Source organism: Dermochelys coriacea, chromosome 5 (genome assembly GCF_009764565.3).
Source record: "Dermochelys coriacea isolate rDerCor1 chromosome 5, rDerCor1.pri.v4, whole genome shotgun sequence".
Lineage (NCBI taxonomy): Eukaryota > Metazoa > Chordata > Testudines > Dermochelyidae > Dermochelys > Dermochelys coriacea.
The window spans coordinates 26,292,825-26,307,772 of record NC_050072.1 but is presented as its reverse complement, the minus strand read 5'-3'; the positions used below and the strand labels follow the sequence as shown (position 1 = coordinate 26,307,772).

Genomic DNA, 14,948 nt, shown 5'->3' with positions numbered 1-14,948 from the left:
CAGACTAACACAGCTGCTACTCTGAAACTGTTTTATTCATGTGAGAGTTTAAGAAATGGGTATTTGAATTCTTGAGAAGTACTGATGCATTAATAAGCTCCTGCTGGGTAAAAAGTACAGGATTTCCTGAAACCCTACAATAGGAGTTCAAATATTTGGAGCGTGTTTGAAGATTTTCCCATTACAGAGAATTTGAAAGAAATCACACAATACCAGAATAATGTAAAACTATTTTTATTGAAAATACATCTACAAAGTAATGTTTCTCAATCCACATTGGGTGCATCTAAATGCAGAGCCAATGAGAGATGGGGAGTGGAATCTTTCTGTAGTAACTGATTTCCATAAGAAACAAAGTTAGTAAAAAAAATCAAACTTTGTGACACAGTTCATTTTTCTCAACTTATGTCATAGAAAGATAACCATTTACATTAGGTCTTTGCAGGGTATTTCCAAATAGAGTCTCAACAAAAATTAAACTGTTACTCCAGACATTCTAAAGTTAACTTTTATAAACACACACTGAATACAGGATCTATATAAAAATATCTCTAATTACATATCTGAAGATGCCTGTCTGCATTCTAGGTTTTCATTCTGTTAGCAAAAAAAGTTCACATTTTATCACTTTCAGTCAGAGATTCATCTAGAGCTTTGAGGTGATTAAAGCATTGACTGTTGAATACTCTCGGCTAAATTCTGCTCACTTCACTCATGAGTTGTTCCTGCTACCATTGATTGGCTTGCTAAAAATGAGTAGGATTTGTCACTCTTGGAAAAAGAAGCCTGCCTTGTTGCTTTAAAAATGGGAAAAGACTGCCTTCAATCATTACACTCATATTTTCACCACAGTTACATTGACATTTACATATCAATTCTTATGGAGTCAAAAGCTACAGATGTTCTTGAATGTTTGGCAAGTGGCAGTTGTGGTATGACATGGGAATGTCTCAATTCTGTCTCTCTCTCTCTCTTAGTTCAGACCAAATCCAAACATTTTCAAATCTAAACATTTAGTTCAGAACAAATCAAACATAAAATAGACCACTCAACTAGTTTTGTGCTTGTGGATTCGTATTCCTCAGTTACCTATCTCTAACTGCACCATAAATCTTTCCAGTTTGACTCCTACAGTAATAGAAGGAGTGGAAAAGGAAAATATATACAATTAATATTTTTCATAAAAGGGTTTTTTCAGGGAATAATCTTGAAATGAACAAAAAAAAGCCATAGGATTCGGAGTGTATTCCCCCCCCTTTTTTTTGTTTCCTTCTCTGTGACTTGAAGGAGATCTACAATATTACTCTTAAAAATCTTTTCTTATTATATTTTTAACATTTATTAAATGTATTTACTATTCTTCAGTTTATATATATTTTTCCTAGTAAGTAATAGAGCACCCATTAGTTTTGCTTTCTAAAAATTTATTTTTTATATTTGAGATGCTGCTGGTAAACCCACAAAGATATGGGAACCTCCCAGTGGGATGAGGAGTTCTCTCCCCTATGTAAAACAAGGAATATTTGGCAAATAGTTTTACTACTTATTCATGGAATGACACCAGGCTAATTGATGACAATATTTCCATTTTTTGAAAGTGATCTCTTGGTCACAGGACTTCCAGCAATGCAATTTCAGCAACACAAAGACAGGTTTAGAACCCCATCCAATTAGGTTTGGAGCATCTCTTGCCAGGCACTCTTGCAAAGTGCTGGGCCTCTCTGCTATTTTTATTACATATTATTTAGATTGTGAATGCACCCACAGTGTGCTATGTGCCTTCTGAGCAAAGATGAAGTACACCTCCCACCCCAAAAAGCATACAATCCTTCATGCACTTCTCTGCATATGTGTAACATTGCTCATGTGAGTAGTGGCATTGAAGTTAAGGGGACTACTCAGATGAGTGAAAATACGCATATGCATAAGTGTCTGCTGGTCAGTGGGAGCTGAAAGTGCTAAGCACTTGTCAAGAACTGTCCCTCACTGACCTAAAGTGTCCTATTAAGATGAAATCACCGCCTCAGAAGTGACTTTTCAGCTCAGCTGATAAAAGTGCTGATCGTAGGTATTTTTTTACCTGAACATCTCTACTTTTTTAAAAATTTAAAAGTCCTCCTTTTTATTGTCCTGCTAGTAATAGGATAAAGAAATAACATATCACCAGAAGGGAAAAAAAAAGAAATCCTGTTAATTTCCTTGTTTGGGTGCAGTTGTCAAGTTAAAAATGTTGATTTGTGTGCTTACTGATGTTAAGAAATGGGCAATAGGTATTTAAAAAAATAAAACCCTTTTCAGGCTGTACTATCTATTGTGACTTTCCAGCTTATAAAAACAAGATCACATTTACAGGATTGAGTAACATATACACTGGTATGTTTTTTAATGATTTAATAGACACTCTCCCTCTACTCCTCCCCCCACCCCAGTTAGCACATCTCTAGCAGGACCAGCATGATAACTCGTCAATTTTTTTTTAAGTGGGATGCAAACACATACCTTGGGCACTGCTAATTCAGAATGTTTTTGATTAACTCTGTTCCAATGCTATCATATGGGGGAAAGCAAGATATAAATGGACTTCTTGAAAACAAGATATAAATGGTTGTAGAAAGTATGTTTCCCACACTCCTAGTGTTGGATTCATGCCTGGTCTATCCTACATCTTGGTTTCACTGTCTAATGGTTTTTCGCTCTCATTTTCCTGTGAGATCAGTTGGTATGGTTTTTTCATTTCATTCTCCTCTATCACAGAATTACCCATCTCAGCATCCTTGTTCTTCAGCTCATTCCGTGACAAATGTTCAACAATCCCTGCACCAATGGAGTCACCCAAGACATTTGTAGTGGTACGAAGACGGTCCCTGTGGAAAATAGTTGCGTTAGTCTTGTTTTCCCCACTTGTTTAAGTGAAACATTCAGAGTCTCTGTGTTAAAATAGTTTTTGAAAATAACCATGAGATGATCCAATACTTCTACGAGTATTCATCTATCAGAAATGTTAATAGCATTACTCCATCTTTGCGGAAACTAACAATTTTACCAGAATTCTAAGTCTAATGCAGTGACCTGAAACATAATGTTACTAGCCATTTCACAGGATGATATGATTGCTATGTTATGAAGTGATCTGAACAGAGTGGGCTTGTGGCAGCTCATGTTTGGGGGCTTGTGAGTATGTTACAATAAGTCAGGTGTAATGACCTCCTGATATCTGAATTGACTGAATGTTGCCTTCTTAGCTGTCATTCCCAGAATGAAAATAAACTATTGTAAATAATCTAGTGTGAGATTCATGCGTGCTGCAAAAGTCCAGAGCAAGGGCCTTTGTACCACTTAAGACCCCCAAATGGTTGTACATGGAGACGGCAGGCAAGCAGCCTGTCACTGTGTGACTAGCCCCTTTAAGGGCAGATGGGCCCAGCCCTGCCTGTGACTGATCAGCTGCATCCCAGTTGAGGTTTTGAGCGATTTCAAAGGGAGTTAGGCACCTAAATACTTTTGAGGAGCTGGGTGCTGGTCATATAAAGGCCATCAAAAAAATCAGTTGAGCTGTAGGATGGCAGGAATGCTCCTGTATGAGTCCCTGTGTTAGGAGAAAGATCTGGAGTGGCTGAGATGTGAAGGAAAAGCATCTGGGAGTTATAGTCCATAGTAGGCACAGGAAATCATTTTTGACATTTTCAACCAATGCTCTGTTGTGACATTACTTCTTCTTAGGCTAGTGGACAGCCCAGCACCTTACCCAGCTCTTCAGGGGTGTAAATATAACTCCTACATGCTGTGAAAGGGATGCACAGAAGGCCCCAATGGTAAAGGGCTGGTGGAAGGTCCACAGAGGAGCTACTGAGACATGTTAAACTCCTAACACAGCCCATAGGCTGGAATAACAGCTGGAGGGGAGGAAGAATGCACAGCAATCCTGGAGGCAGGCTGGGGCTGGATTTCACCTTCTCATCACATCCACCTGCCTAGACCTTAAATGTTTGGGATGTATGCACATGGTGAGAATTTCACAGAGTTAGTGATACCCTTAAAAACTGAACATTGTTGTCATAAGTAACACTACTGTTGGGGTAAAGTTCAGTTTTCTTTCTGGTACTCACTGAATCACAACATGAGCCACGGTGCTGCTGTATTTTCAGTCCTAGAATAGCACCATCCATAGGCAATCCTGTGAGGAATAGCATAAAGCGTAGGGATGGGCAAATTACCCTAGTATTGGGAAACTGTTTAACCCGGCATATATTTCATCTGAATTTCCCTGTACTCCCTCGCAATGGGCTCAAACATTTCTCTACACTTACTTTGAGCTGCTGTCAGAAAGTGGGGGTGGTAATAGGAATGAACAGTTAGGTGAACTCTCATCGGTCTCTGAATGTCTTCCATGGGAGAACAACAGCCATTTCATCTCTCCCCTGCCTTCTCACTTTTAGCAGCATTCCCCTCTACTCTGTCTAGATAAGAAGCAGGACTGTGAAAAGGTCATAACATAAGAAGGGCCATACTGGGTAAGACCAAAGGTCCATCTAGCCCAGTATCCTGTCTTCCAACAGTGGCCAATGCCCAGTGCCTTAGAGGGAATGAACAGAAAAGGTAATTATCAAGTAATCCAAACAAATACTCTATGAAGAGCTGGGATGGAGAAAAGGGGAAAAATGGTTGCTCTTCTTCCCTGACAGACATTGACATGGAGGGGAGGAACACCTACCTCTTCAATTACCCTAGCCCCACAAAGGCATCTCCAGGTAAGTGGAGCAGCCTGTCTGTCATCCTTATTTGCACTGGCAGACATGGAAAGGTTCCTGGCTTCTGCTGCTGACAGTGATGCTGTTCTATCCCTATAACCATGCACAGAGAAATGCAGCTGGACCAACGGGATTCCACAGGTACTTACAGATGTAGGAAGGTTGCTCAGTGTTCTCCTCCTCTAGCACAGTGGTTCTCAACTAAGGGTCCATGGCAGCTGAAGTCTGGAGCCCTGAACCAGCCCCCCACTCCCTTTCTCTGGCCCTGGAGTTTTTATAGCATTCTTGGGGGACCTCAGAAAGAAAATGTCAAGAACCCCTTCTCTAGCAGACACAGAGGTGGGGAACCAAATGAGTCAGCCACATTAGCCAAATGTCTGGCCATATTCAGATGGCTGATAAGGCTAATATGCATATTATTCAGAAGACTAACTATTCAATTCATCCATATTTAGGGAAAGCACACAAATCTTCACTGATCTGGACAGCCAGAAAGGTTGGGATAAATCAACTCTGAACTGATCCACTGATTTTTTCCGAATACAGACTAACACGGCTGCTACTCTGAAAACTGATTTTTCAGACTTTGAGCCTCCTTCATGGTAGGGTAAAACTTTATTCTTCAAAATAACCACATTTTTCAACTATTTTCAGTAAAGGAATAAACCAACTGATCACATGATCACAAATCAGAAATTATCAGAATGTCCCTGTCCTGTGTATTTTATAATATGCTATAGCCCTTTAAGGACTCTGTAAGAAATACTCACAAGAACCAGTCTACTGCAATGATAAGAGTGATGTCCTCTGTAGGCAAACCAACAGATGTCAACACAATGACCATGGTGACCAGTCCGGCCTGAGGAATTCCTGCAGCTCCAATACTGGCAGCTGTAGCTGTGATGCTGAGTAGAGAGATGACAGTGAAGAAATAAGTCAGTTTCCAAAAAGAATTCTTCTTACTATTTAGTAAATATTTTAAAAGTTATGAAGAAAATTACTGATTTTAGGATGAATACATGTTATAATTATGATAGCAACTAGCAGCCCCAGGGATGGAGCAGCACACCATTGTACTAAGCACTGTACAAACAAAAAAGGAAAATACAATTTTCCCAATTGTATAAAGGACTCTAGAGAAAAATCTGAATCAAGGCAGGCATTCGAGTGGGTAGTTTTCTTTCTGATTTTTCATACAATTTCACATTGTTGGAGAAACACATGGTGCTGAGACCTAAGGGGTCTTTAAGTAGAAATGCCTATTTTAGAGACGGGTCTGAACTAAATCCCCAATCTGAACACATGCAAACTTTATGAAAGTGGATATGGATCCAAACTTCATAGTTAGCCCTTATCTTAATAATGGCTGAAACCCTGGATCTAAGCACCTTTTGGGCTTTAGAGAAATTTGGATCTCGATCTGAATTTTCTTGGTCTCATCTCATCCTTGTTTGATAAATAATCTTCTGTATCTTATGGAGGAATCAAGATTTAAAGCACAGATCTAATGATAACACATCATTTATCATCCCTATGTAATACTGGAGAGCTTAATCTAAAAGACAGTATCCATATAATCCATGGCAAGTTTCATATATGTACTGGAGAGCAGATATCCAGAATCAAAATGAGTCAGGAGGGTCTGAAAGCAGAATTTTCCCTTGTCTTGATTGAATATTGAACTAGGATGACCATTTTTAAAACTAGAAATGCTTCTTACAGCACAAAGTTCATAATGAACAAAATCTGAGATTTCTCCAATTCATTTGTATTCCCTTAGCATTAGTATTGTAGCATGTTATTTATGGTGCATACTTCACATGCAGTTGAATCAGAAATAGAAAGAGACAATTAGACAACACCAACTACAGTACTTTGCTATGTCTCAATAACACCTTTTCTGCTCCTAGCATTCTTCATAGTAATAACTTACTCTAACACAAATTGCAACTGGAGTATGCACCCACTGGACAGCACTGTGCAGACTATAAACCTACAGCTCTTAAGCGCTGCATAGATACTTAAGCTATTTAAAGTAAAACACTTTTAAAATGATGGCTGTTGCTGATCCTCTTAAATGCAATGATCAGTTCATCACACCATTGTTATTTAAAGGCACGTTGAATCAAAGTATATAGATAATGGCTTCTGTACCTGATTGTGATAATCTGCCCAAAGTTCAGTTCAAAGTTGTTAACCTGTGCAATGAAAATTGCAGCCAAAGCCTCATATAAAGCAGTCCCATCCATGTTAATTGTAGCACCCACTGGGAGCACAAATCTTGTAATACGCTTGTCCACTCCATTATTCTCTTCTAGACATTTAAATGTTATGGGTAGGGTGGCAGAACTAAAACAAGAAAAAAGACAATATAGATACATACTCATTTATATAATAATCTTCTATACTAGAGAGGAGTAGGCCTGAAATAGTGTCCAAAAGCATAAAAAATTAGTCTATGACAATCAATTTATTCAGTTATATAGAATATAGAATATCAGGGTTGGAAGGGACCTTAGGAGGTCATCTAGTCTAACCTGCTGCTCAAAGCAGGACCAATCCCCAGTGTTTGCCCCAGATCCCTAAATGGCCCCCTCTAGGATTGAACTCACAACCCTGGGTTTAGCAGGCCAATGCTCAAACCACTGAGCTATTCCTCCTCTGCCTATGTTGTTTATCATACCAATAATATTTTAGCATAGATTTCTCAGACGTAGATATTGTTTTAACTTTGTGGCCATAGTAATTACAGCAGTACCTCCAGTGATATTTGTAAATTTCTTCATGGCAGAAAACCATCTTTTCTAATTTTTCATGGTATTTGTGTAGACTAAGGCCCTCTCATTGACATCCGTGGGAAATTTGCATATGGACTGCAGGACTGGAAACATTTTGGTCAGATTTTATTTATAATTGGGACTTAAAATTCCATAGCGTACCTTGATGATGTTCCCAAAGCTGTGATCAGTGCCTGCAGAAGTCCTCCAATAAATACCCAAGGGTTCTTACGAACAACCAGAAAGTAGAGTAGTGGTAGAACAATAATAGCATGAATGAGCAAACCAATGATAACTGTTATAGTGTACATGGCAAGCTGTCCACCAATCACACCCATATCTTCCATCTCAACAATTTTCCCAGCAATCAAGAACATGATACCAAGTGGGGCATACCTACAAATAAGTAAGCAAATCAATATGTGCTGAACAAATAGATGTTTGTTTACAAAGTTATACTGATAATAATGACCATAAACATCCTGGACCCAATTCAAGATTCTGGGCAGCGGCAAGTCAATCTGGTGGAGGCTACAGCAGTGAAAGTGGCTGCAACACTTGCATGGCTCTGCTAGGGTCAGGGTCAGCAAAGAGGAGGTCAGGAACAGAATGCAGTCAGTCCATCTCCCAGCCATCGACAGCTGATGGACTCCTGTGGAGTCCTGACTGCTATTTAAAAGCCACTTCAAATAATTCCCTGAGGATTCTCCCTGTAGGGGAATGCCTGGGTTGTGTAGGCTGGTGTAGAGGCTCCTTTGCTACCTGCCTCCTGTTTCCCAATGCTCAATGTGGTTGGGGAAAGAGGTACAGCCAGAAAGCTATTAGGTTTGGCTGATGCCAGGTTGCTTCAGTCCATAGGCAGCTGGGCACAGGATAGGTAGAGCCACCTGGAGGCTGCTTTTATGATGGAGACTATGCACACGGTTGGGACTTCGTAAAAGTAGCTTAAACCACTTTCCTCAGCTGTGCCAAATATTACTCAGCCAGAGCTGAGATCAGGCTCTAACGCTCAATATGTCAACCTGCTAGTTAAGGTATATAAAAGATAATCTTAATTGCAGCTGGACTTTTCACAGGGTCTTATTTACAAAGTTGTTACCTGTCATTTTACTATACTCATGTAAAATAACATAACTTGATTATTACATTGATTATAACATTACTCTCAGCAACCATCAAACCCACCTTGAAGCTTTCCCAATGTAATAATTCTCTCCCCATATTTTAAATTCTGAAACATTTCCAGTATAAAAATAATAATTAATAATGTTTAGAGATGTAATTGTAAAGGACAAAATGTATGAAAAAATATTAGACTTTTTTATTAAAAATAAACTTTATAGCTTTGCATCCATTACTTAAGGAGTTTCCATGACACTGGAGATGTATATGTGTTTGTGTAAGACGATCTGCGGTAGCAAATGAGGGAAGATGTCATTTCATAAATGAATTGTTGTATTTGGCCTCTGACTGAGAAATGTTGCATCTTAGTCTTTGTAAAGATTTTATGGTAACCCTTCTGAACAGGGATTTCATTTTTATTTGTCTGTAGAATACCATATAAAAACTAACAACAATTCACAGGAGAATGAACATTTGTGAATAGCAGTGACATATTACTATACTATGCACATTGCAAACACAAATAGTGTTCTGAACTAATGAAAATAATAGGCATATTGTTGATGAATGGGATTGTGACAAGGTGCCTATCTCTCCCTCCCTATAGAGTTAGAGGGAAAGAGTGATAAGAGTTAGGGTATGATGAGAGGATCTTTATATGCCAAGCAAACTCTGTCATGGACTCTAAAGAGTATATTTACCTCTTAATGGTAATGACAATAGGAATTACTTACATGCATCAAGAGATGAATATACATTAAAATATTTAGATCCTTTTCAGATGATCAGTGTGCAGAACTCAATTTTAAAACATCATGTTTAATTATAAATAGCTAAACAGGTATTATCCTTCAGGACTGGATCCTCAGCAGCCGTCAGTTGGGGTAGGTCTATGAAGTCAATGGAGCTATACCAATTTTCAGCAGCAGAAGATTCTTAGATTCATAGATTTTTAAGGCCAGAAGAGACCATGATGACCTCACTGTACATTAAGCTGTGGGGGCATTGTCTGGCTTGAAGGAAAAGATGTGTGGCCCTTTTTAGGCTGGAAAGGCTGCCCCCCTGGAAAGACTACTGAATGTGAGAGTGACTTGCTGCAGTAGCTTCAGACCAGATGCTGACCCATCCCCTGCCCCCAGTGACTGGAAGAGAGGGGAGACTATTTATGTCCGTGCTGATGCAGGAAAAGCCCTCTTTTTACTTGGATCAGGTAGAGCAGCACCAATCCTCCCACGCACAAGAAATAGTTAAATACCAGGTTACACCAGTTGCTCCTTTCTCAGGGGTCTGGGAAGGCATTTTTCCCATATCACCAGATTGGCCAAGGCAAGGTGGGTTTTTTCACCTTCCCTACAGTGGGTTGGGGGCTTAGTTGGGGCAAACATGAAATGACGGTTAGGCTACAATATCTCGACTCATTATGTAAATGTGGGTGGATGTCTAGTGCAGGTACTCAATAGGGAAGGGATACAGTGATCATATAAAATGGATAGGTAAAGGATTTAAAGGAGATATTCTTTAAATGAAGAGAAAGGGGGCTTCAAGGTTCCTATGACTGGCACAGCAGGGAGCCAACCCCACCTCTTTTATAGCCCCCCTTAATCCACATTTGAGTGGCAGAGGTAGTGAGATCCCAGCAGCGGGTTGGCTGGGGACCAGGATGGGTAAAGGGGGAGAGCTGATAGCAGCCCCTTCCCCCCAGGTATATGTAAACGATTATGGAATTACCTGCATTGTACACTTTTATCTGCCAGGTACTCACTGACATTTAGGAATAAACATGTGGCCTAATTAAATCACAGTCAGTCTCTCCTGTCCTCCTTCCAGCAAAGCTGAACAATGAATTTCTAATCTGACCTCCTACAAAACACAGGTCCTCAGTATCCAGCACATGCTGGTGCTGAATGTTCAAAACATTTTGACATAATAATTTAACATAGCACTTAACAGAGGCACTTACCACATGATTAGAGCTACCAATCTCATGATAGCTTCATTAAGGCTATCAAAGAAGTGTCTTAATGGCTGCCCTTGCTCCTTCATGTTCCCAATCACCAATCCGAAGCTTATTGAGAAGACCACCAGTCCCAGTGCATTCACTCCATTTACGGCACCTGGAACAGGGATCACCTCCTCTTTCATTCGAGTTAGGGTTTCCATTGCTTCTGATACATTGTTTATTACGGAAGCCACCACGGATGTTTCATTGGGTGGAATTGCTACTCTAAATATTCTTTTGTCATAGTTCGTTTTGAACTTAAAAAAAAGAAGAAAAGACAGAAAACAGAGTGACTTACTGCAAAAACAGATGAGTATACTTGTCATTTATCACTCTCATGTGAAACTAGCAGTATTACTTCCCCAATTTGAAATGTCTTTTGAGCTATTAGTTTGTGTCATATTTAGGGGTAAAATAAAGTTTTAGGGTGAAATTCTGGATCCCCTGAAGTAAATGGAAAACCTTGCATTGGCTTCAATGGGGCCAGCATTTCACCCTTATTTTCAAGAATTCATGTGCTCAGATTAATATTTTAAACATACAGCTTTGATCAAAGCTGTATGTTTGATCAAAGCTGTATGTTTGTCAGAGATATGATTTTTGTGACAAAACTGTGTCTTTTAGTTTGTGTTTTTATAATGAGTCATGATTTTTTCACTGAGTTTGCCTACTACTCAGCAAGACTTCCATGAATTGGCCTTTTTTGGCTCTTTATATGCTTTTACACTATTGATTACAGATATTTCATACTTTTCTACTGGAAAAATAAATGTAAGGATAATATAAGTATCATGACTTTTCCTTTTTTAAATACTGAAATTAGGACTTTTACATATTTTTTCCATAACAAAGCCATGAATTTTTCTCTCTCTTTTTAACCATTTGTTATTGATTTACCTCTGCGTTTACAAAAGAATTCTGTCTCGTCGGACCACTGACATCAGGTGGACAAATGAGATGCAAGTTCTCAGCATTCTCCAAATCTTTGCTTTGAAAACAATATATTCATTTGTATTCATTCAATGTATTCATTTCTATTTTTCCCAGGATAATTTCATATCCTGCATATTTATATCTGTACCAGAAAACAAATCACAGTCCTATCCTGTCTAAACACAAGAAACCTAATTCTCATTTACATAAAGGCATATTTACACCTCTCAGGGTAACATTTTTTAAAAGCATCCAAGTGACTCAGGAACTTTTATCTCATTGCACCCAATGGTTCTTAGGCATCTAAGTCACTTAGGTGATGTTAATAATTTTACCCCATTACACCTACCCACTGATAATGAGGATCTATTACTATAGTACTATTGTACTATTACTAATAGTTCAAAACTATTGCAAGACTTTGGAATAAATGAAAGTGCAAGACTATTGCAAGACTTTGGAATAAGTGAAATTAATGTACAGTTGGCATTCTTGTGACTAAGAACAGCAACTTGAGTGTAGGGGAAGAAAAGAGTTCAACTGGTCTGAGGTATGGTTAGATTCCATGCATCAGACACACAATCTTGATGCACTGCTCAAGAATATTTGCTTAACCATTGCCGGCATGAAGGAGGATTCAGTCCTTAACTCCCAGTGGAAGTACCTTTCTGAAGATTTAGTGGAAACCTTTTATACAAGGACACATTTGTGAAAATAGCCAGATATTCAAGGGTTTTAAATCAAATTTGTAAAGAAACCACTAATCATGCAATCTGAGAAATGGAAATTACCTGGAATTTATAATTAAAGGAATATTATTTATTTGACTCAGTAATATCTCACCAGGTACCATCTAATATGGTACTTCAAACATTTCCAACTCTTTTTCCATGCACCTGGCAATGGTAATTGTGACTTATGTATTTATGTTCTTGCTTTTAAGGGGAAAAAAGTGCCCAGGAGGCTTTATGAAAGCAACAGGTCTGCAAGCGGTGAATATGCAGGAGCAGTGGGTATATAAATTACACAATCATTTTTTAAAATTAGACTTAGGAGACACTGAGTTAATGTCTTCCCCTTGCACCATTTCTCAAATTCCATTTCAATAGAGGGAAACACTTGATCCTTTATTAGATAATATTATCTTTAAGGGCATGAAATAGGGTATCAAGTTCAAGGACCATACAGAGACATTCAGAACTCTTCTGCTGATTCTTCCTGATGTCAGATGCTAGAACCCTGCACAAATGTAGATCTTTTCTGCTGACTCACCCTGTCAGCAAGATTATGTCAACCTTTTAATGCCAAACCAGGATATATGAAAGGTCTGAGTGGATAATGGATGTCATTCTGAGGCACACAAAACTAGGGTGTAAGACACAGTATTAGTGCAGGGAAGAATTCTAGTTGGTCTCAGAAGAAAATATAGACTGAGGTTTATGTTTTATTGTTGCCTTTTAGGTTACAATCAAGGAAATCCTAAGAAGAGGATAAGTTTGGCCTGCAGCCAATGAGTGTATTGTGTTAGGAGCAGGGTAGAAACTCCACCTGCATACAGATAGTGTCAGGACAAGATGAAACAGCTTCTTCACAAAGGGAGTAAATGTAGGAGGTCTTGAAATCGATGATTGATTTGCTGAGTGATCAGCATCAACCCCAGGCTGCTGTTCAACAAGTCTTGCTGCCATTTATGTAGGAGTACCAATAGCAGCAACATTTCCAGGAGCAACTGCTTTGTGACCGTCTGTGATGGACGGTGTTCATTGGTGGCATCACCTAGTGGTTAGGGGGCTAGGCCTTTGCTTGCCCCACTTCCAATATTTCCCCTTGGCTACAGTCACGATCCTTCAGTCAAGTCACCCATCAGTCTTATTTATTTGCAGGTTGATAGAGTCCTAAGGAAGACATGGTGTCCCCCACCCTCAGTCTATCTATTGATCCCTCTGGGTGTCCAATCCCTGCTCCAGGATTCTAAAGGTCTATACCCTCCGTTTCCTTCCCCGAGGGAGAGTCTGGAAGTGAGGATTTTCATGCCCTTCTTAACAAGGGGGATTCGTAAAGGAACCCAGGCTCCCTACTCCACTAGTCTGTGACCCAGGGTCTTGTAAGAGGCACCAATGTCCAGCACCCAGGACTGCCTTAAAGCTGTCTCCGAGACCACTTTCTACCACCCACTCTCTCACCAAAGCCTTACAGTTTGCCTCAAAGTAGTGAAAGAAGAAGAGAATAATTGAACCTTCAGCCCCTCTGGGCTCAGCAGACAGGCTCTTTCCCTCAGGGAAAAGGTTTCTGCAGAGCCCTTCTTCAGGAGCTCTCAAGATAGCTTTTTCTCCCTGCCCTATCAGGTCCCTTCTGCTCCACCTCCAGCTGGCACACTTTTGCAGGTGGGGCTGGGTAGAGTCACATGGGCCCTGAGTTGCTCCTTAACCCCTTTAGTTCCAGTGTGAGGTTTATACAACAAATCAGTTTCTTTAACTGAGATGCAGTGTCTGAACTGCTAATAAATCCCAGCCCTTATCAGTCCAAGCTGGGAACCAGAAGATGGTTACTTTTAAGTAGGCAGCTATTGCATCTCAGTGGGAGGATGACTAGGTTATCTGTGTGGGCCCTTATGTGAAGGGAAAGGCACAAGCTATATATATTGGAGGCTGGGTGAGGATATTTCTATAAATTACAGTGTTAAACTGAGCTCTAAGAAAAGGAGTACTTGTGGCACCTTAGAGACTAAGGTGCCACAAGTACTCCTTTTCTTTTTGCGAATACAGACTAACACAGCTGCTACTCTGAAAACTGAGCTCTAGTAGATTTAAAAATATCTTACTTCCTGATACTGCGAGTCTTTACACTTTTGACTATTTCTTCAATGGGACTACTCATGAGAGTTAAGGCTATTCATGTAAGAAAGGCATTGCAAGACTGGTGTATCAGGAAAACTAGGTTGTTAAATTTTTGGCAGTAATACACCATGTCCAAGTTACCAATACATGATGGGCCAGAGATCCTCACAAGTCAATGGAGCTATGCTAATTTATACCAGCTGAGGATATGGCCCCTTCGTTTCAAGGTACAGCCTTTTTTTCCTTGATAGCATAATAGAGATTAAAATAATGGCATTATTGGACTTTTGCAAACTATGGTGTTATTTCAGTAATGAATAATATATTTCAAGTTTAATTTTAATTAAATTATCCTAGTATGAAAACAAACAGTATTGATTGTCTTACATACTAAAATGAATTATCACTGTATTTGGTGACACAAACCATTGAAAGCAATTTGATTTGAATTTACTGCATGACATTTAAATTAGCAACCTCATACTAGTGTAGTCGAACACTTCAGTAATTAACTTGCAAAAAAGATAGTGAC

General features: G+C 39.3%; 1 protein-coding gene across 1 annotated transcript in view; it reads right to left on the bottom strand.

Annotated features, from left to right (window-relative positions):
• Positions 1-218: 218 nt before the first annotated feature.
• The window catches only part of SLC1A3 (solute carrier family 1 member 3), an 81,359-nt gene continuing 66,629 nt past the window's right edge, over positions 219-14,948 (bottom strand). Inside the window, exons 6-10 of the mRNA XM_038402828.2 lie at positions 10,608-10,903; positions 7,688-7,921; positions 6,903-7,097; positions 5,519-5,653; positions 219-2,864 (exon numbers count right to left, since the gene is read on the bottom strand). Coding sequence (XP_038258756.1) covers positions 2,660-2,864; positions 5,519-5,653; positions 6,903-7,097; positions 7,688-7,921; positions 10,608-10,903 — 1,065 coding nt within the window. The 3' untranslated portion in view covers positions 219-2,659. The remainder of the gene's footprint in view (positions 2,865-5,518; positions 5,654-6,902; positions 7,098-7,687; positions 7,922-10,607; positions 10,904-14,948) is intronic.